Consider the following 22,431-nt stretch of genomic DNA (forward strand, 5'->3'; position numbering starts at 1 on the left):
ACAAACATGATAGATTTACAGTCAGACATACACATGGAAACATTTATATATTTTTAATGTTAATCAAACCACTTTCCTCACAGTATTCACAGGTACTCCGTTAAATACAGTACAGGCCAAAAGCTTGCACACACCTTGTGTTTTCTTTATTTTCATGACCATTTACGTTGGTAGATTCTCACTGAAGGCATCAAAACTATGAATGAACACATGTGGGGTTATGTACTTAACAAAAAAAGGTGAAATAACTGAAAACATGTTTTATATTCTAGTTTTCTTTGCTCTGATTACTGCTTTGCTCACTCTTTGCATTCTCTCAATGAGCTTCAAGAGGTCGTCACCTGAAATGGTTTTCCAACAGTCTTGAAGGAGTTCCCAGAGGTGTTTAGCACTTGTTGGCCCCTTTGCCTTCACTCTGCGGTCCAGCTCAAGCCAAACCATCTCGACTGGGTTCAGGTCCGGTGACTGTGGAGGCCAGGTCTCCACTTTTTGTTAAGTGCATAATTCCACATGTGTTCATTCATAGTTTTGATACCTTCAGTGATAATCTACCAATGTAAGTAGTCATGAAAATAAAGAAAACACATTGAATGAGAAGGTCTGTCCTTTTGGCATGTACTGTATTTTGTAATTTTTTTTTTTTTGCTTATATAATATTAAGTTTTTTTTTAAATATATGTAATTGATAGCCATCCCAAGTTAGCCTTTATTTATTTAGGTATTATATACAAGCATTTTATAGCTTTTTTTTAAAAAATGACCTCACTTCAGTTAATTCTTATTTATTGTTTAGTTATTTTTTTGCTTGAGTTTTTCTTCTCACATGTAGGAACCCTTACTAACTTTTACTGTGTTAGTAGTGTTTTTTTTTCCCAGAAAAATGCGCACCTCCATGGCCAACTTTTATTTTTTATTTTTTTTCCCTGATTTCTTCCCCACCTCACTCTTTCCATCTTGTCTTCCAGAATCTGTATGTAGTCTTATTGCTTCCTGTGAGAGATTTAGTCTGTTTACACATCGGCCAGTATTGTCGAGATTGGAGTACTGTGGTCTCATCTCTCACTGAGCAAATGGAGGATTCTGTTAAATGACAGGATCGTGTTTTTGCTTCTGTTAGTACATCTATAAGATCTGTTGGTCTGGTTGCAGAGGACTGATGTTTTGCGCTCTTGTTCTCAGCATCACGGAAGCCGTTTATTGTTGATGTGCACAGTAACACTCAGTGATTTAACCGGCAGGTTTGCTCAGGCTGACCTGAGGGAAGGGCTGAGAGTAAGGAACACACAAAGAGCAAGTCTGTTGATAAAAAGATTCATTAATCAAAGAGAAAACATTCCATTCTCATGTGAGATTTATGCGGTTCCTGCAAGTGACTGGCAGTCATTCTTCTACAAAGACAGACTGTCTAACCAGTGAGCTCACCAGTTCTCTGCTAAGACGCTGCTTAGAATTATTAAAAAAAATAATTCTTAGTTTTGAGTAGTGGCGTTCATTCACTTATTATCAGCATAGTTAAAAGTCTGTTTGATATTTATTTAGCCTTCATGGTTTTTTGGCCCCTTGCGTTAGGGCTGTGCGATATGGCATAAAATTCATATTGCGTTTTAATTTGAATCCTAGATTGTAGACCATACATATTGTGGTGTACAATTTGATCTGTAAATCTCAATTTAACTGCCAAAGCAAAAGTATTGCAACAGGAAGTTGTATAAAAAAAAACTGTTAACACATTTCAAAAGTAGTTGTATACATTGAATATTTTTTGTGCAAATTGACCACAAGTCTGTACTTGTAGTAAAATGTGTAATGCCACAGAGATCTGTTTTTACTTGCTCGTTGACCTTGCCATGCAATCTGGTCATTTTGACTTCACTAAAGTGCGGTTAGGAACTCACTAGTTTTTGAGCTGCTTGTCATGTCATGGGCATTCTGCATGCCTACACTCACTATTGGATCTGTTTCCCACCCACTGACAGTAGTCCAAGCACCGCTAGCAATCACTTGCACCCATTCCCTCCGGTGGAATAGGGAAAGTAGATTAAAAATTTTTTTTTTTATATTTACTATAATTTATCCCCCCATTTTCTGTCACACTCATGTTCATATGTGTTAGTAAGCAGCTTGTCTTGGATGTTAAAAATGTCTTTATTTTCTGCTAGAGGAGATGTATTTGGCATGTTAGTGAGTCTTGAGACCTGTAGTAAAATTGTGATCTGGCTTCTTCCCTGTCCAGATACAAACATCTAAAACAGTTTCAGCTGCATGCATATTGAATGTGCAGCCAGTGCCATGTAACCCTGACCTGGACGGTGTAAGGAACATTTTCTGGAATCTATCTACACTACTACAGATTTGAACGGTTCTTACATGCTGCCGGTCTAATACAGAGCCTTTTGTCTGGCTCTTTTGAAAGTGATACGTTGGATCTTCCCGCGGTGCCACGTTTGACTGGCATGCCTGAGAACGGAGCCAGCGCAGCGTGCTGCGGGTGTGATCCCAGCAGTTGCGAGGGGTGGCGAGGCCTTCCCACAGTTAGCACCTTTCAGTAGAGAGCTAAGCGCTGAAGGATCCGCAACGGGAGGATCGTGCCCCTGCTTTAATGCTTGTCCGGTTTAAACAGCTGGCCCGCACAGATCAACCCGAAGACCCCAGAGCCGCAAGCCACGGCCCGATGACCGGCCGTCCTGCCCCATGAAAAAACAAACCAGACCTTAATCTCTGGATAGCCCTGCTAGAGGGGATTCAGTTATTTTGTCTTCTCCTGGCACTGTAGGGGTTTATGCTAACAATATCACAAGAGCTCAGTAGGAAACGGCAGGCTCCTGAACACAGATCATACTCATACTTTTTTTTATTTTTATTTTTTCTTTCTCCACCCCACTGTTAGAATGTTTATGTCAGCTATTCAATGCACACTTTGGAAACAGAAAAACCTGGACTACGGCTCACTGTAAGGTGGAATTGCAACCCCCCCACCACCCCAAATACACACACACACACACACACACACACACACACACACATGCTGCTTTGTTGTCTCTAAAAACATTCAGCCCTGTCTTCAAAGATGCCGAGTTTTAAGGCCTGGTTACCCCTCCCAGCTCCAGCGCAGGCCCACAGCTAAAGCCGCTGTCATTCCTAATCTCAACGTCCTCATCTAGAGTGCATTCTTCAGGGGTTCCAAGCTTGATGACTCTGTCTTTTGGCACGTACATTAGAGAGGCACCGGGGAGCTCCTTCAAGAGTTATGTTTTAGCATAAATTTCCCCCTATATACATTGTTGTCGTCCCCCTCCCTGATCCACAGAGCTTCAAAATCCACTAAAATATCTCAAACTCACGGACTGACGTTTATGGCGAGGCGAAGAATTAAAGCAGACCTTTCGCCGACCCCTCGACCAGCGCTGCTTTTAAGGGGGTCTTTGTGATTGTTTGCGGTGCCACCCCCCTATCGTCCATATAAAGGCAACCACGTAAACAAGTGTGGTTTACTTTCGACTGGCCGAGGCACCATTTCCATCCATCAAAGGCAAAGGGTCCTGAAATGTAGGCAAAGCAAAATGTTTTCACTTTGGGGGGGGGGGGGGTGGGGCAATCTTATCTGTCCGCAGCGCCGAGAAGACAATGCTGAAATTGGAGGTGTGGGGGGACAGACTTGAGTGTGTTGACATTCCCTGTCTCTTAGGTGGAGGTCCAGGTATTTTGTCTGTTGGTCCTTTGTTCTGTTTTTGTCTCTCTTGTTTTCCGTTCTCTACGCCGTATTCCAAACGTTTTCGGCTGCGTTTGCTGAAATTAATTGTGCTGCCTCAAACTGAACCAAGCAGACCCTGGTTTATTTTCTCTTCAGCCTCCCTGTCGAACTCCATGTAGCATCCCGTTCTTATTGTAAGTGGTTTTCCAAACATAAAAAGTGAGGAGGAAGAATTCAAAAATAAATAAAATCAGTAGAAATATTTGCTGGTACTCCTGTGGTTTTTGGTCAATTTTCGGGGCCGAGCGTGGTGTCCTATGGAAAAAGCAGACCACGATAAATAATTTGCACATTTCATGTTGATGCATGTTTAGTGTTGTTGGTTTTGATGTACCCGTGTCTGTCGGAGTGGCCCAACCATTTGTTTCCATGTTCTAACCAGAGGTCAGGCATCAGATTTTTTTTTTTTTTTTTTTGAACGGTCTCTGCTCACCAGATGACACATGGCGTTACGTAGAGGCAGCGCTTCTCTTCTGCTATGTTGTGCTGACTGACTAAAGCAATAAACAGCTTGGCTGTAAACACCCATGCTCACACGATGCTCAGGGAGGAAGCGAACAGAATAGTTCACTCTCTGACTCGTCTCCTTTCGTCTCCTCTGGAAGCCATTATTAGTGTATAGGGGTCAGAGAGTTTTAATGAGGAGCTCCTTCGCCAAGGCCATTTTTCCTCACCACAGCACACCATCCTGGTCGATAGGACAGTGAATGGAAAAAGGGAAATAAATGGGAAGAACAGAAGAAAACATACTGAAAGCTCATTGCTGTATATATCATTGATCTTGTCTAGGTTTTCTGTGTATTCGTTAGAATCGGATGTTTGTGCCGTTTGATGAATGGTTGTGATTCATGAAGTGATGTCTTTTCCTGTTTTCACATCTGTTTGGTCATTACTTTAACAGACAGTAGTGATTTCAGATAACGCATGTGTGCTTCAGTAGTATCTCAGTTGCTGGGTTAGCGGCTGTGATTCACACCGTTGGTGGAAGCCGCCAACGGCCTGAACCTGATAAGGCTGCAGACGTGCATGCAGATAACTGCCACTCACCGCGGGGAAGTGCCTGTATCTCAACCCTGCATCACAATCAACGTCCCTGATAAAGCTGTCACATCAGCTTTAACCTGACGTGCCAAAGAGCAATCGCCTTGTCCCATCACGGCAGCCCGAAGCAGCGCTATCAGGCCACTCGTGGCAAGCAAGTTTGTCCCACTCTCGCCGTGGAGCGTGCAGAGTAAAGGCTGTCATGGGGGATGGTGTGTGTTGAAAAGTAGCCGTGAGTTAGGACTCATTGTATCCCGGGCAGCGGGAAGCGGTCATCGTGGAGATGAGAAGATGTGTTTATGTCTCCATATTTTTCCATAAGTTTCCCACATTCAGGTTGAGGGGCTGCTATTAGCATGATGGAGAGGTGGGAGGCTTAACACCTGCTCATATTGGGAGGCTCCTTAACCCCTGGAAGTTCCTGCTACAACAATTATCAGCTTCTCTATCAGCAATGCAGATGCAACTTAGCCAGCAACATTAACTTTGTAATAGGGGGTGGTGTATCCTAATCTCATTGCAACTACTTTTTTGTGCCTGTGGCCTTCTGTGTATAAATGACATCAAGCTAGTTTATGAATGAAAGTGAAACGATTGTCATTGTGAAACACTGCAGCACAGCACAAGGTCCTCTGCATTACCTTAGTGAGCAGTGTGTGGGGACTGTACTGTGCTCTGTGGCACCACTGAGGCGGTTCGGAATTTGAACCCGCTGGTTCCGCATATTTAACCCGCTAGGCCATCACTGCCCATCTATAGTTAATGTAGATTATCATAATTAATATGGTCTTAATTGTTGGGGTTGTTTACATATATTTGAAAAATGGAACAGTAATCACCAGTTGATGTTGGAACTGAGATGTACCTAAATGAAGACCTGTCATACCTGGCCTGCAGTGGCTTTCTTAAAAGCCCATCGGATGTGGAGATTACAGAAAAGCTTGCAACATCACAGGGAGATCTATCAACAATATGGAATTATTACACATGGTAAGCCCTGAAATGTTCTTTGTGGTTCCGCCAAGGCTGCCTAAATCAGCCCTAAAAGAAGCTGTTGCAGGAACCCTGCAATCTGTGGCTATTAGTTATGAAAATGTGTGTTTTGGCAGGTCGAGAGGTCATTGCATTGATGGGAACGCAACGCAGAGCGTGGTTTGGGTGGAAGTCAGCCGTTGCCTTAATGGGGTCCAAAAAAACGCAGCCATATAGCTATTTTAATACAGGCCACATGCTCCCCTGGATCTTCAGGCAGGGAGGGCCGTGAGAATGTGCTAATCCTTTTGCGGCACCAGCTGTGAACAGCAGACTGAGAAAGATGGAAAAGCGAAAGAAAGGGGGAATAAGTGGATGGGGGAAATGTTGTGGAAGCCGTGTTAATGATGCTTTTGTCTAAAGTGTTACGTTGAGTTGATGAAGGAGAAATACTGCTAAATAGCAAACATCTGAACGATAAACCAACACCGGGCTGCAGTGTGTGGCCACTTCTGGTGATTAGTGCTGAGACACGATGTTCAAAGGCATTCTTCAAACTAATAAATTGCATGCATTTATTAAACCAGCTTTATTGGGGGAAGTTTGGAATCAAGCCCAGCAATACATCAGAACTATAAAATGCAGCTTCAAACACAGAATAAATATAATAAGAGAAACATTCTCTTATTATAATGACTACTTCATCATCTTTAGCATTTTATGCTATATTATATTTATGTTAGATTTTGTATGTGCCAGGGCAGTAGGGTCTAGAGAACCCATCTTTGTGGGAGCTGTCTTTCTCTGAAGTTAAACCAAACTGTGTGATGGATGGCTGCAATAACGTTGGGATTAGTTTTCCTCAGTTGTTGATCATAGATTCAAATAAATAAGTGTAAACAACTGGCGAGGTTTAAAAGATGGTCTTCATTGTTGATGCTAAGCTATTGTCTCTTGACCTCTTGACATTGGCGTTTGTTAACATGGCCAGAACGAAAAAGTTGTAAGTCAAGGCTTTTTGTCTCACTGCGTTTCTGTAAAAATTGATTTGCCCTGCTGCGAGATCTGGTAATGATTTTGAGGGTCTGTATTAACATCTAGATTTCTTGACTTTGTTTTGAACTTAAATAAACATTGCTTATCCGATGGACAAATGCAGGCCAGATTATGTAAATGATCTTGATCAGCAAAAAGCAAACAAGCCCATAAAGATGCGTGTGGAAGCATGTCAAGACTGCCTGTTGTTCCAAACAACCAATGAGAAAGTGTGGGATTTCCAATGTTGGTCTCTGACCATTTTGCTTCTTTTATTTACTTTTTAGTTGGGATAGATGATAATTAGAAAAGGGTTCCGATGTTGGTGGTGACCTCACTCTCTTTCTCCGTCCCCAAGATGAACCCCTCATTGTAGCACAATGGAAAAATGTTTTCAAAGCCTCAGTCAAAGTTCAAGGCTTGGAAAAAATGTTTTGACTTTCATAGGGTTGCCCTGACCCCATCCAGATGCCCGCTGAAAAGCAGCTTTCTCTCTTCCCTGCTCTTCTACTGCATTCACAGACTGCACACAGCTCAGCGAGCCATCAAGCAGACCCAGGTGACCGTGCAGAACATTGGAAGGGAGATCGAGGAGAAGCTGAGGACGACTGCAGCCTGTACAGAGAGGGTGAGTGCTCCTCAAAGTGTCCACAGGCCGCTTTTATCGAGTAGTCCAAAAAACACTGTTTGTATCCTTTGTATTAGACCAATCCTTGTAAATATGTCATTAGGTTCTCAGGCAGTTATTGTATCCCACATTTGGAGGGATCTACTGATCCTGTCGTGTTCCTCGAACACAAAACGAAAGAAAAGAAAGCATATTTAACATTTTTGGAACTGGCCGTCGTGCAGCTGTAAAAACGCTGCCATAATCCTAGGTTTTAATGTTTTGTTTATAGTAAATGTGTGCTTTGAAAGGCAGCTTCCCTTTTTCCTTGTGCAGGAAAGACACTTGAGACGCTAACTGTGTCCAGGATCCATTAATTAAAAAAAAAAAAAAGAAAGTGTCGGACATCTTCTTGAGTGAGCTGATAAAATGTACATTGTGAATGGGCAAGGGCATCTACACACATCCGCCCCCATCCTTCTCACACTCTTTCTCACTCTAGCAGCTGTACTCTTCTCCCTTTGATACTGGCTGCTGCTGAGTGACTGTCACTCCACCTGTTGGAACAAATGGTTGTCCCCACACACAGTGACTCACTCTCAGCTGCTTGTGATCCCTGCTTTTGGGCTGGCTGTTTATATCTGTCTCTCAATATACATGTTGCTGCAGGGCGTTTGAGGCATAATGCAAGCAAATTAAACCAAATTTTGAACCCAGCTCCACCAACAATGTATCTTCTGATAAATTGTCCAATGTTGAGATTGATGCTAGACGAGCCCCACCTATTTACAGGGTTATCTTGCCACATACTTTTCTGCAGTGGTGGTAAACACACACATACACACTGATACTCTTGAGTTCAGAGGTTCCGATAGGTGGTAGCCCCTGTAGTTAAGCGGTCAGGGGGATTGGGTTTGTGCCAAAGCTTCCACAGGTTAACACGCGAGCTGCAGCATTCCTGCCCCATCAGGGCCCTGACACTCAGGGGATGGAGGCTCTATCAGCCCCTCTCCAACTGACACCGTGTGCTCTCCCACAAAGAGATCACAGACCCCCAGATAAGCTGTATTTGCTTTCATCCCGGGTAGATGTGCATCTGTGTGTTTTTGTACGCAAACGAGAAAGCGAGTGTGTGCGTGTGTGTGAGAGAACCTCTCTCCATATTTTTATAAATAAATATGATAGCACTGGTGTATTATTTGTGTGCATGTCACTTGAGAGGGAACTATCTCTGGTTGTGTGGTTCTAGCTTCGCTTGAGGCAGTTGGCAAAATAAATAGGCTTGTTTAGTTTCCTCTCTGTTTAACAAGGTTAAAATTCCTCGCTTTTGGATTGAAGAGGATCTGATCTGGGAGATAATGAAATGACCTTGAGTCGCACCCCTGTCATGCATTTAGATGCCCCAGCAGTGAATTAAGATACGGATCATGCTTAATAAGGGGGACTAATTCAGAAAGGGATAAGTGTGTATGAATGTGTTAATTCTGTCTGCCTCTCTCAGCACTGGAGCTGTTCTTCATTTGTGCCCAGCCATCTGACAGATGTGAAAGCCAATGAGCTCTAGATCTGTGCTTGATAGAGAGGCAGTCTGTTGGTGTAGGAGATGGGGATTGATGACCTGTCCCTGACATTTCTATTCAGGCTCTAGAGTCCAGGGAAAATGGCTGTGTGTGGTTTTGCCAAATTCTATTTTCCACCCTTATTTTTTATTATATATTTACACTCTTCATGCCTTGTCTCCTTTTGCTTTCATCTTTCATTTTTATCATCATTTGCTTTATTTGTGTACCATATATTGTGTGTTCATATATTTTCGATATGTTGTAAAAAGCAGCTCTGTGGTGGTCTAAGCTTTTGTCTTTGTCCACTTTCTCCAATGTTTCTTTTCCTTTATACACTTTATTCATATAATGCCACCCGACAACCACGTAGAGTCTTGAAATATATCAGATTTACACTTCACTATTTCAGTAAAAGACAAAAAAAAAGTCCTGTGAGAAAATATTTAAAAGGTATAATAGGACGAGTAAGCTCTTTTTTTGCTTAAAAAATTGCTTCACTGCTTTTCCGGCTGTTTTGAATTTGGTGTGAAAAATGACTGCCTATTATGCACAGCTGCAATTAATACAACACCCCATGAGCTCCGTTGTTGCTATTAGCGTATTTCTCAACTTTTTCAATCTTCAGGGTGTCCTAGCACATCGCCCCATGTTTTCCGGGTTTATACAATCCAGCCTTTCTCCTGGTGGTTGAAGGCATACGTGAGGACTCAGAGGCCCGTGTCTAGTTTGATAGTTGGAAGTTCAAGTTGGAGCAGTAGATTAAATTGTCAGCTTCACTTTGAATTCACAAGCACATCCTGTTGCCAGGAATGCAAACATTCACCACATACAGTTCACTCCACCCCCTCATCCCCCCTTTCCGTTTTTCTTTTACCTATTTTAACAGCTTTCCCTCCATCAAAGTCTTTGATGTTTTTGATATCTGGGTTTCATTGAGATCTGCCCTTTGTTTTCTTTATCTTAATGTCCTTCAAGAAGGTCTCGTGTTTTAATTCTGAGGTCAGCGTCTGAATACATGTCTGTCTCAGCCTTTATCGACCAGCGCTAGCCAGATTTGGAAGCATGGATTGAATTATTCAGTAACTGAATAGTCTATAGAGTGCTGAGAGGGGTTGCGCGGTTGAAGGCAACCATGACCAAGGGATTGTGGGTAATGAGAAGCACAAGATGCTCTTCTGAACTACAAGTGTTTCCTTTTCATTCCTGGTCTTGTTTTTTGTAACCTCCCCTTCTCTTCTCCCTCTCTCTCCCTGCAGAAGAAAGATAGGGAGTGCATGCAGCTGCGGATCAGTGTTCTACGCAGTGAACTGGAAAGGCAGAGGAGGGCTCTATCCAGGGAGATGGAATTGCTACACAAGGAGAGGGTGCTTCTCCAGAAGAAAGGTAAACCATAATACAATTGATAAGTCTGCGTTCTCCCTCATAGCAGATATTGATGTTAATATTATTCATATATCAGTCAGATTTCACAAAACACAAACCCCTGTTTATCCACAACTTCTCATTCCTGTAAACTGAGCCCTTTTTCTCTTACCGTTTCATAATACCTACTACACCACATACAATACAGGAGATCAAATTTTAACTACAAAGATCAAAAAATGTCTACAAAAATTCTACAAAGTTCAAAAAAGATTGGATGAGTAACCCTTTTTAAATAAACAAGGCTTTTTAAAATTTGTCTGAAATAATTGATCATTGTTTTTGACAATATCAAGCAACCCCAAGTCAGAAGAAATTAAACCATTTAAAACCAATCTAGTTTCTACTGCATTCTAGATTCATGGTGTGAGAATTTATGGAAAAAAAACGTTGATGAAAAAGAATCATTGGCAGGATCTTTTTTTTTTTTTTTTTGCTATGTACGTTTCTCTTCCTTCTCCATCTTCCCTCTCTCCACCATCCTCCCTGGCTCCAGCTCAACTCCCGGTAGAGGAGAGCTGCCCTCCACCAAGGGCGACTTAAGAAGCATTTATACGGCTCCTAAACTCCATATCAGCTCTGCGATACATGGCCAAGCTTTATTGGCCACTTTATGGCCATATATCCATTGGGTCCGTTGGGAAATAAAACTTTATGCTGAGAGGTCTGATTCTGTTTTGGGGTAGCAGATGTACAGAAACGCACACACACACTATAGGACACTTACTTGACTAGCATAAATCCTATAAATCATCTGCATGCTGTTAACTCTCTCCCATTGTTTTTCTTTTATACTAGTTTTATTGGCCTCGGGCGTATATGTCTTTTATTTTTTAATGTTAGCTTTGTTGTAGTCCCCTGGCCTGTTCTCAGCAGGGCACCTTTCGGCGCATTTCAAATGTCAGCAATCTGCGCGAGTGTGAATTTGTGCATGATGTTTGGCTAAGCATGTCATGGTCAATAGCTGGGATGCCCATATCTTAGTGTGGGTAGTATAGTGCAGAGGAGTTTATTTAGGACTTAAGGTTTTCACGAAGCCATCTGTCACACACAGCCATCATTCATGCTTTTCTCCCCACTTCAATTTACCTCCCCTTTCCCTTTTGGGTTAAGAGCTGGGTGGGCAGTCGGCGAGGGGTGATTGATTCAGCCCAGTGTTTGACCAGAGGGTAGGGCATCTTGCCGTGTTGTCTCTCACGCTCTTACTTTCAGAGAGAGTCAGCGGTTATTGATGAATTCCCTCGACACCCCGCAGCCCAGGATGCGTTGTGTTGCTAACCTACCCCCAGGCTTGGATTTTTCTGGGTTCAGGAAGAGGTCCTCCTTGAGACAGACCTTAACAAATGTCTTTCAGCTCTCCTCTCTGCAGGACTCTGCCCTTAGATTGTTGCAGAAGAGAAACGTCTGACGTCACCCCACTCTCTCTGAGGTTAAACATCTCCTTGGGGAGTGGAACGAAAGGAACACATTTATAAAAGAATGAAAGCGGGAGTGCGTGCGACAGATGGAAGTGGTGAGAGCAGGACTCCCACCTTAGCACCTGCAGCTTTCATACAGTTTGAATTGAGGACCATCAGTGGACCATTGGTTCCTCAGTGTTCCTGTCTAGTACTTCCTTGCACGTTACTGCACCAATCTACTTTAACAAGAGAAAAGAGACTGCTGTAAAGATCCAGTAAAGCCTTCTCATTGGTCCACTGATAATCCCCCAAACTTTTAAAGCGATTGCGGAAACATCTGTTAAACTTAAAGTACTCACATGCTCTATTTAACCTCAAACAACGCAGACAGTTACAGAATTTCGAAGCTTTTAAAAGATTTTTTTTGGCCATTACCACATGATCATTAAATGAGACGGTCTGTCTCCTGTCTTTTCTCTTAGTTCTTGTGTTATGGCTCTTCATGCTGTTAATTATTGATATAAAATCCTGCTGCCATCATCTTTAATGGCGTTTATTCTCTCACTTCTGCTTCAATGGCAAACCAATAAATGTCAAGTTGCCTAAGTCCACAAGTTCCTGAAGGCAAAATGTGCACATTAAGTGTAAATTGGTGCACACACCTACTGCAAACTGGTCATTACCTGCTCAGGTCACTTGTTATCCTGAGATGAGTTTGAGGTTGATCATAAGTGCGCGTTCAGCATTGGCACTGTGGATGACACTTTGACCTTTGTTCAGGAAGTGAATTGATATTGCATTTGCATGTTAAATCATCGCCCCAGGGAAATCAAAGTGAAGTTTAGCCTTTATTGCCAGATGCACAAGCTGTGTCGCTTCGTCAGATCAAAGCAGAAGCATTATGTACTTGAGGTCATGATTTGCCAGATTAGCGAGACAACATTGTAATTATCTCATTGTCAGTAATCGTCAGCTTCTCTACTATGTGCCTTCCTGGAGATGCTTCCCACAAAGTTTCAGCAGACTACCATGTCAAGAACAATACAAGTATTTACATGCTTCTCCTTTCTTGTGTGCTTGTACATGATCCTTCGCGTCAAATTCTTAGCTGTGAGTCCTTTTATCCTCAGTCTAGGCCATATAAAACAGATTTCTATGTCATCAGACTCATTTTGACTTATGATATAGTGTGAAATGTATCTGAATTGTTCCCTGATTCCCTCTGTGGAGCGACTCTAGTCAGGAGAAGATGTGATAAATAAACTGTGATAAATAAAGGAAATAAAGTCAAAGCTTCATTCTTAAATTGCAGTTGCAGAAGTCAATGCTTACATTTCTTAAATTCGGTTAAGTGGAATATTCTACAGTGGTATGGAGTAACTGTTGTGTTATCTTAAGGATGTAGTAGATTACTCGAACAATAAAATATTTACAATGGCTATTTTAAAAGTTCCTTGTTTTTCCAATTTCCTAGTGCCACAGTGTAATATTTGTACTGGTGTACATTCATTCATAACAACAAACCATGTCTGCAGAAGTGCTTAATTCAGTCTTCTCGTCTTTCTTTACCCCAGCATGAGCAGACGTGTGAGCTCAGTGTACATCTTTTCATCCTTTGATCAGAATGGCAGGACCTCACAGGGCTGTAAAAGGGAAAAACGGAGGACTGGAGCTGAGGAGGTTTATGAAAGAGTAGTTGGTCCACACGGCTTCACTCTGCTTTTATTAGCATGGGTCAGAACAAAGACTTTTTTTTTTTCTTTTTCCTCATCTGAACATTCTTCCGCCTATTTTGAATCTCTTCCAGCCTTTCCCTTGGTTTTTGTTTCTTTTTATACAGGCTTTCCTCCTTTTCAGCAAAACTTGCAGGATTATTATGCAAAGCTAGAAAGACATTGCTGATGGTTTTATTCTTCTTGTTGTAACTTGAAACATAAAGGTTGTAGGAAGACGGGAACTCTCGACTACATGACTCTGAATAAAACCGATCTGCTAACGCAGAGCTGCATGTCCTAACAGTGTGTGGCAAACACGTCCACATGCACACAAAAGAATGCATCGGGATTTGGTGTTTGCATTTGGCGGGCGGCTCTTTGATGAGATGAGGGGTGTTTGGTCGAGTTAAGGCGGGAACCAATGCAGGTGCGGTACCCTCCATCCCCTTTGAACAGCATTTTAAATCCTCTCAGACCACACTAATCTCTACAGATTGGATCTTGCCATGTATAATCAGATGAAGTGTCCCTTTCCAGAGCCCATGCCTGAGCTTCTTGTTTGCTCGGTTCCCATGGCCACCCGAGGCACAAGCTGCAGTGCATTTTGGAAGGAGGTCACTGGAGTCAGCGCTTTCTACGTTTTTGACTATAGAATATTTAACAGCCATATAAGATTAGTGTGTGTCAAGAATCAACCCCACTGATATAAAAGCTTTTATAAAAGCCATTTACAGGGTGTCTGCAAAACAAAAAGAGTCAAGCGGTAGAAGCATTTTTCTTGTGAATTAGTCCCCACAAAAGGAAATGTTTTCTTTTTCGTGATTCGTGCTGCCATTTGATGTTGCCGTGCCTAACTGGAGATTGTGAAATGACAAAACACACCCCAAACACCTGCGCAAATACATTAGACCATACCTGTTATTTCTGTCTGTCTGTCTTTCCCTCCCTCCCCACAGAGGAAGCCTTCTCAACAAAACACCAGAGTCTAGATGCAGAGCGGGAGTCGCTGACTGGGCAGCAGAAAGAATGCACTGCCAAAAGGTAAGCGCCAGCCTCTAATTACCAGTCATCCTCTTTTCCTCTCTTCCCCTGCATCTGTGAAAGATCACCCAGGCTGCCCACACAAAATGTCAACGTCTAGCACTGCACTGCTGATTGTCGTATTGCTTCTGGGAGATGACGCTGTGCGCACAGAAAGCAGGCTTGTTGGCTTTGTCCCGCATGTTTTCCCCAGCAGAGAGCCGATTGTGTCAAAGCATGTCTGATTTGTTTGGGTAGGCTGAGCCTGTTGGTCTGAGAAGTACCTGACGTGCTGTATGAAGCAAATCGTAGCCTGGGGTCCTGAACAACAAAGCTCTCACAGCTGGCATCAGTACCATAAACCTTAGGGTTTCATATTCTTTGCACACTCAGGAGTCACTCAACATTTTTTTTTTTTCTCACCCCAAGTGGAAGCAGGTCACCACGTGGTCTGGATATAAGGCTTTTACTTGGACAGTGAAATACTGCTTATGCAGCATGCTGCTGTAAGGTTATTCTGGACATTGTAGTTGATCATGCTGGAGTCATGGTGGTGGTTCAGATCTCAGCCACTGAAGGCCTACAGGCAGTGAAATGAGAGGCAGATGGGAGGCCTCAACCAGAGGCTACACAGGCAGTCACCATCACATTCAATCACTTTCCATCTGCCATGTCTTCTCCTGTGTTGGCAGTGGCTGTCTGAGGTGGTTTTGCAGGATAATATCTTCTTTTTTAATATTTATGAAAGGGTTTAGATATTTTGCCCTTGACGTTGGAAGAACAGGCAAGTTGTAAGGGTTTGTCATGGTCATGGGCGACCAACACCCACTGATATCCACTCACTATTCTAGCTGAAATTCAGCAAAATAACTCATAATGTAATGGCTTATAGGTGAATGTGTGTGTGTGTGTGTTTGTTTATAGACTTTGTGTGAAAGTATTTCAGTCATTATGTCTCTCCTTTAATAAAGGATAAAGAGATATTGAAGCAAAAGCAATTCTATTATTGTCCTTGCACTAAATTATTTAGTTTGATGTGATTGAGTTATATTCCTAATTACTGCAGAGATGATTCAGAGCTGCTGATTTTTATCGCTCCATCCTCGCATCCAAAATAAATAAGGAACCTGAGTTAGTCACACTCCCTCAGCACTGTACTTAAGCCCTCTGTGTCTTGCTCTATTGTTATCTTCCTCATCATTGTCGGTGGCAATGAAAGACACATTTGGGAGGCTGTGTGATGAGTAGTTATTTGTATTGCAGAAGAAATAATGTGTTAGCAGTCACACCAGATTAATTGTTAGTCTGTTTTTTTTTTCTCCCTCAGAGAACTCTTCCTGAAGTCCAATGCACAACTGACCTTTCGTCGTCGGCAACTTCTAGCTGAGCTGTCCTACATTTACCCCATAGATGTGGTAATAATTCACCTTCCACAATACAGTATACTACACTTTCTCAACTGCAGCAATGGGGCCAGCTTTGCTTTTGTAGTTTTCTAGTAAGGGGTAACTGTTATTAATAATATTGCCTTCTCATACAATCTCCCATTAGCGACAGAAATATACTTGCTGTATGTATACGTATCCGTACACAGTTGCGTTGTTAACATTTGTGCTGATATATTTGCGTTTGTACTGTGCTTCGTAATCTGCAGTGTGTACTCCTTACCACCAGGAGTCAGTTTCGAGGCCGCAAACCAAATAAATGAATGAATACCTGTATCTTAATAGACATCTCGCAACACTGCCCCTGTAAAATTATGCAGGTATGGCATCCATATCCGTATACATATACGTATAAGTTCTGTTATTTTTTGACTACGTGCACAAAAACCCACGCAAAGAATTCAGGATACGGACCACGGCTGTACATACATACTTGCGTACATAGTCATTAGCAAGCATATTCCTGCCTTAACACCTTACACCTCTAGAATTGACAGGGCTTCTTTAGATAAGTAAAGTAATAGTTTAGCCTGGAGTCTGAGCTAAGATGAGCAGTTTTGAGTGGACTAACAGCCGCAATTTCACTCCCTTTAATAAGGCACCAACCTCTCTGCTGCCTTTCCGAAGATTGTGAGGGAGTGCAATGATAAGTAGTTAATTGGTGCTCATTCAGTTTAGATTTGCGTCGACTTTATTATCTTTTAGCATTCACATTCATGTTGAGTAACAGATGCCGCTTTGTGTTTCTGCTTGTTAAACCTAATCTTGTTTTGTTTTCACAGAACAATCAGTCAGATTATGTCATATGTGGTGTGAAGCTGCCCAACTCTGAGGACTTTCAAGGTAATTACTGCACTGCTCTGTCTAATCACACCACACCCACTATTAACCAGGCCCTCCAGTCTGCTGCTCTACAACCGGAGCATTTGGTGAAGGCTTACCTGGCCTGCCAGCACCTCCATCCCCCTCAGCACTAAAAATGCGATTACATAAAATTTAATCTAGTGCCAGATACAGTGAACTGCATTTGTTTTTACGATCCTGCCTTTGCTTCATAGCTTAGTGAGCCTTCAAATACATGAATCGGGAAAGTTCTTGTCTTTTGTCGCATACACTGGGTAAGTTAGCATGATTTAGCATAAATTATATAAATTCATAAACTGAATGCTTTTATAGTGCAGCAGAATTAACTGGCCTGGGACATTACCAATAGTTTAAACAAATCACTTAGTATAGTCATGTGCCCTCAAAGTTTTTTACTTTCACTTTTTCCTGTTGCCCTCTTTCAGCCTCCCACTTTTTCTCCATCTTTTTACATCTATACACCTTTAGCTCCCCTGTGGTTTTCCCTCTCAAAACACCAGGAGTGTTCTCTGTCAAAGAAGAATGTAGATAGAGCTTCCTGTTTTGCTGGGTGGAAGCCCGCAGGAGAGCTCCGAATTCTCTTTGTAGCGTAAGGAGGCAGGCGTCAGTGTAGGTCAGCTCCGGCGAAACCCGTGATTGATGGGCTTCAGGTTTGTGGCCTCCTGTGTTAGTATGGAGCAGCGGAAGTCTGGGGACTTAAGTGCACAGGTGTGATAAAAGCAGATTATGCTTTTGTTTTGTGCTGGCGTATGAATGTGAACGTGATTTTGGGAGGGGAATGTGATGAGTAAACCAGAGTAATGGGCTAGGGGTGTTATATTCATCTGCTCGTTTCCTGCTAGACACATCGTGTCTAGCCAGTGAACCATTACTTCAAAGGCTTGTAAGTGGCCAGGCTACAGCTTCCTGCTCTGCCTGGTGTGTCCTTTATCTTCCATTTTGCCTGTCAGATTGTGGCTGTAGAGCATCTCGGCACCTTCCATTTCACACCTGTTATGAGGACCATCACATGTACTTACCGACCTCCAGTTTTTTTTTTTTTTTTTTTATACCCAGAAGTCTGCTTAATTCAACTGAAACCACAGATGTTTTGTGCTTTTACATTTTAACCTTTACTTCCTTTTAATACGTTTTTCAAATAACAACTGCAAATTAGAATGTTACAGATATTCTATTATAGATGTGGGTGGTGGGGCCAGTAAAACTGTGCGTTTTGAGAGTGTGAATAGGAGCTAGACACAGACCCATTTGTATGTCCTTCCAGCAAATTTACTTGATGAACCAATGGCCACCTCATGCCTCCGATATCCAGTATGTCTGCTGAGCTCTAGTAAGTAAACTGAGCATGTTAGGGCCCCCAGGGCACGGCCTGAGAGGTGGACTACAGATAGATGCATGTACAGTTGCACAATCTTCATTGCCTGTAGAAAAGTGAGACTGATCCAGTGATTCTTTTAAATTGTTTTAAAATTTTATTGTTTAAACCTGTGACTAACCTGGATGATTTGCTGCCTGACACCTTGGTAGTTTTGGCTTGAGGATTTCAGCAGTGCAACAAATACTTATTCTCCTTAGGCAACAAGTTTGTGATTTGAACTTGTATGTCATCATACAAGCATTCTGGTTATGTATAGCATTTTCTGAAGGTGAAGCAAATATCCAGTTAATTGCAAGATTGGTGTTGCTGGTTTAAATTTATTTATTTTTCTGCAAAAGAACCACTCTCCACTTGCCTACTCTCATGTTCTTAAGTGCCTTGTCTTCATACTATACAGATTGTTATAAAACCATTGGTATGAGTAAATGATCCTTTGCTGTGCACACTTGACTGATTTAATAGTATGTGGTTAGACTATAAACACTAACATTAACAGTTTGTGCCCTTGAGTAGACTGTGTCCTTTGCTTTAACCCATAGCGGAGATGAATGAGATTGCGTTAAGGTTATGGAATGCCCTGTTCTTTTGTCCAACAGTAAGAAGAGCCTGGTGGTAAACAGCTTGCTAATTCAATTCTCATTTTTCACAGAGCGAAAACAAAGCCCATTTGTATTTAGGAGTATGCTTAGTATCTCTGACCACTTTTTCCTCCCCAATAAATGTCTTGTCGGAGGGTTATTGGTTTATGTTTGTCCTTTTTTTGTCTGTGTGTGTGTATATGTTGCAGCAAAAGACGACGGCAGTCTGGCGGTTGCCCTTGGTTACACGGCACACCTGGTCCTGATGATTTCCTGCTTCCTGCAGATTCCGCTCAGGTATCCGGTAATCCACAAAGGTTCACGGTCCTCGATCAAGGACACAATCACGGACAAGCTGACTGAGAAGGAGCGAGAGTGAGTGCCACCTTCAATACATATTCAAAAAATTGAGATGACAAAAATTGAGATTCTTCACTACACTTCATGAACTCCAGTTTGTTCATTCATTCCTGAGCTAGAATATGTTTTGCACAGTGTCTACGTGCTGGACAAGGATGCTTGGACCTGGTCATGGTTTTCTTTCAAATTTAAACGCATGTCAGGCTCAACAGGGGCTTCGCTTTTATGTGCATACACTCTCATCTTTTCCTTTGCTTTCATCTAGCTTTCCACCGATCCACTTGTTGAAGATTTACTGCGCTGCATTTGCCTAGGAAATAAATAATCCCCTCCGATCTTCTACTCTGTATGTGTACAGTGAGCTTCTTGGAAAACCCTCATGTGTTCTTTGAACATGTAAACCGCTTGAGGTCATTGAGAGACCCTGCCTAATTAATGAATATACTTGAGTATGTGCTTGATGAGGTAAATTTCATGGAGTTCATCCAGAGTGATTAAGTCTGTTGATACATGAGAGAAATGTCTTAAATTTCTTACAGATTACTCCAATATTCAGAATAAATATACAATGATTTCTTTTGTAAAGAAGACTGAATTAAGTTTGACTTTTTGTGAGTTTCCCCTAAAGAAAACTTTCAGGTGGCATATTTGGACCAACCAACATTCTCTTACGCTCTCAACCAGACAATCGGTGTTTTTTTTTCTTCCCAGGTTCTTTAGCCCACTCTGGTAACCTAGGGGTATGTTCTGAACTCACTGTGGTATTTATGGCTTTGTTTTTTGCAAGTTCCTGAAAGTGCATGGACTTGCTGTATTTGTGATGTTCTGATGCAATGGTTGCCATGGTTACCAGAGGTGTGGGGATGTGGAGGTGTGGAAGTTTAAATTCATTCCCGGAGGCCAGGCCTTTGGGGTCCAGAAAGCTGCCATTTTGGATGCCAACACGTATGGGCACTGCAATTACAGCAACGGCTACTGCATCAAAATGACTATTTTTCTGTGTTTTGCTGTCGTAACCATGCGTAACCAAGCGGTTGCCGTGTGATAATTATAAGTTTGTGGCTAACGTGCTCAAAGATTTGCTGCATTCTTGATGGGACATTCCTTGCACAGTGAAAGAGTTGAAAAAAACCCTTAATGAAAATAATAATAAATAATAAATGTGAATGACAATAATTAAACAGAAGCAGACATGAATGACAGGACATTTTTTCGATTCTCAATTAATAGTTACACTTCCAGTTGTGATAAATGAGTGAAGAAAAAAAATGAAAGATAGGGAATGCATATAAAAAGAAGAAAGGATCCAATGTCACGGCACCAAATCTGGGCTGCACATCAGTTTCCTCAAGTGGCCGCTGTTGAACAAGGCATTTTTTTTTTTTTTTTTTTGTGTGTTCTGCCATCCTGAGACCAGACATGCCACTATATTGAAAATCACAAAACTTCTCGAGTTTCCTTTTGGGCTGTTATGATGTTTTGTCTATCAGTGTTTTGGGGTGTAAAGGCCATTGTGAGATATCAGTCCCCATCTGATCCCATTTTTCCGTCACCTTTCCCCCCAGCTGTAAGCTGTTATAAAGCCAGATATAAGGGTTGTTACACTCCCTTCCACTGCTTCTTCTCTTTACCCCAAAGTAGCCCTTATCCCACCCCACGCCCTTCTGCCCTTACATACATGCACACAAATGCGCATAAACACTTGCGCATAAATTGGATCAGACAGGTGGATACTGATGAGGTGAGACCATTTCCTTCTTGATCTAGCCAACAATGGCCAGAACCAGACCTGCCCAGACCCCATAATTTAACATTACTCTCCAACAAAACCATGAAGGACTGAGTACCTACATCTATTCAATTATATTACCAGAGCCAGTAATTCAACAAAATAGTTTCTTGATGTGGGTCTTTCAATCAGCATCAGTGGATCACAAGAGAACAGCTTGCAGTGCTATTTTGCATACACTTTGGCTCTCACTGACGTCACGGAGCAGCACATGCCGACAGCCTCCCCCTGGGATAACCCCATCCATCAAGGATCCATCGCAGTTCTGCAGTGCATACATTCCTGTAGATCGTCCTTACTGCCGGGGATTTTGGGCCGAACGTAGCCTGAAAAATAAACTCTGTTTTGTGGGTGGAGGGGGAGGTGAACGTCCGCTCTGCGAGGTGTCCCTGAGCTGCTCCATGAGTCTCCATTGACCCTTTGGCCTGACCTCCCAGAAGCCCTTCACCAATGTGTATATGGTGACTGAAATGATGTGTGCGAGGACATGAAGTCACCAAAGGAGCCCCTAGATGAGTTTACGCACCAAAAACGATTAAACTGTCGGAAAGAGGGCACAAAATGACCGAGTAAGGTGCAAATAGAGGGATACCTAAACAGGTCAGGATATCATCATTCAGAATTTTTTTTGCGAGCTGTGCCAATAACGTTTGCTGTGTCTGTCAGTGTAGTGTCCAGAGCATGGAGGCGTTACCAGGAGACAGGCCAGTGCATCAGGAGATAGGAGGGCCCCGCAGCAGAACCGCTACCTTTGCCTTTGTGCAAGGAGGAACAGAAGGAGCACTGCCAGAGCCCTGCAAAATGACCTCCAGCAGGCCACAAATGTGCATGTGTCCACTCAAACGGTCAGAAACAGACTCCATGAGGGTGGTATGAGGGGCCTGACATGCACAAGTGGGGGTTGTGCTCACAGCCCAACACCGTTTAGCACATTTTGGATTTGGCCACTGGCGCCCTGTGCTCTTGCCGAGATGCCGTGGAGAACTTTGTGCTACCGGCAACATCCTTCAGTATGACCCGTTTCGCAGTGGGTCAGTAATAGTGTGGGGTGGCACATCCCTCCATGTGCTTGTCAGAGGTATCCTGACTGCCATTAGGTACAGAGATGAGCTCCTCAGACCCCCTGTGAGACCATATGCTGGTGCATTGGCCCAGGGTTCCTCCTAATGCAAGATAATGCTAGACCTCATGTGTGGCTGGAGTGTGTCAGCAGTTCCTGCAGGACTAAGACATTGATGCTATGGACTGACCCGGCTGTTCCCCAGACCTGAATCCAATTGAGCACATCTGGGACATCATGTCTCGCTCCATCTTCAGTCCAGGTCTGGGAGTAGATACCTCAGGAAACCATCCGCCACCTTATCAGGAGCACGCTCAGGTGTTGTAGGGAGGTCATACAGGCACATGGAGGCCACACACACACTACTGAGCCTCATTTGGACATGTTTAAAGGACATTACATCAAAGCTGGATCAGCCTGTAGTGTGTTTTT

At 42.7% G+C, this 22,431-nt stretch overlaps 1 protein-coding gene across 3 annotated transcripts in view; it reads left to right on the forward strand.

Annotated features, from left to right (window-relative positions):
* Window positions 1–22,431, forward strand: part of uvrag (UV radiation resistance associated gene) — a 65,786-nt gene that overhangs the window by 7,518 nt on the left and 35,837 nt on the right. For 2 of the 3 annotated variants that reach the window (XM_028983839.1, XM_028983841.1), the window contains 7 exons: window positions 7,322–7,427; window positions 10,225–10,351; window positions 14,462–14,546; window positions 15,853–15,940; window positions 16,753–16,813; window positions 18,099–18,164; window positions 19,000–19,165. In XM_028983839.1, coding sequence (XP_028839672.1) covers window positions 7,322–7,427; window positions 10,225–10,351; window positions 14,462–14,546; window positions 15,853–15,940; window positions 16,753–16,813; window positions 18,099–18,164; window positions 19,000–19,165 — 699 coding nt within the window. The remainder of the gene's footprint in view (window positions 1–7,321; window positions 7,428–10,224; window positions 10,352–14,461; window positions 14,547–15,852; window positions 15,941–16,752; window positions 16,814–18,098; window positions 18,165–18,999; window positions 19,166–22,431) is intronic. The other variant, XM_028983840.1, reaches the window with a different exon arrangement.

The sequence above is a fragment of the Denticeps clupeoides genome, chromosome 6, assembly GCF_900700375.1.
Source record: "Denticeps clupeoides chromosome 6, fDenClu1.1, whole genome shotgun sequence".
Taxonomy (NCBI): Eukaryota; Metazoa; Chordata; class Actinopteri; order Clupeiformes; family Denticipitidae; genus Denticeps; species Denticeps clupeoides.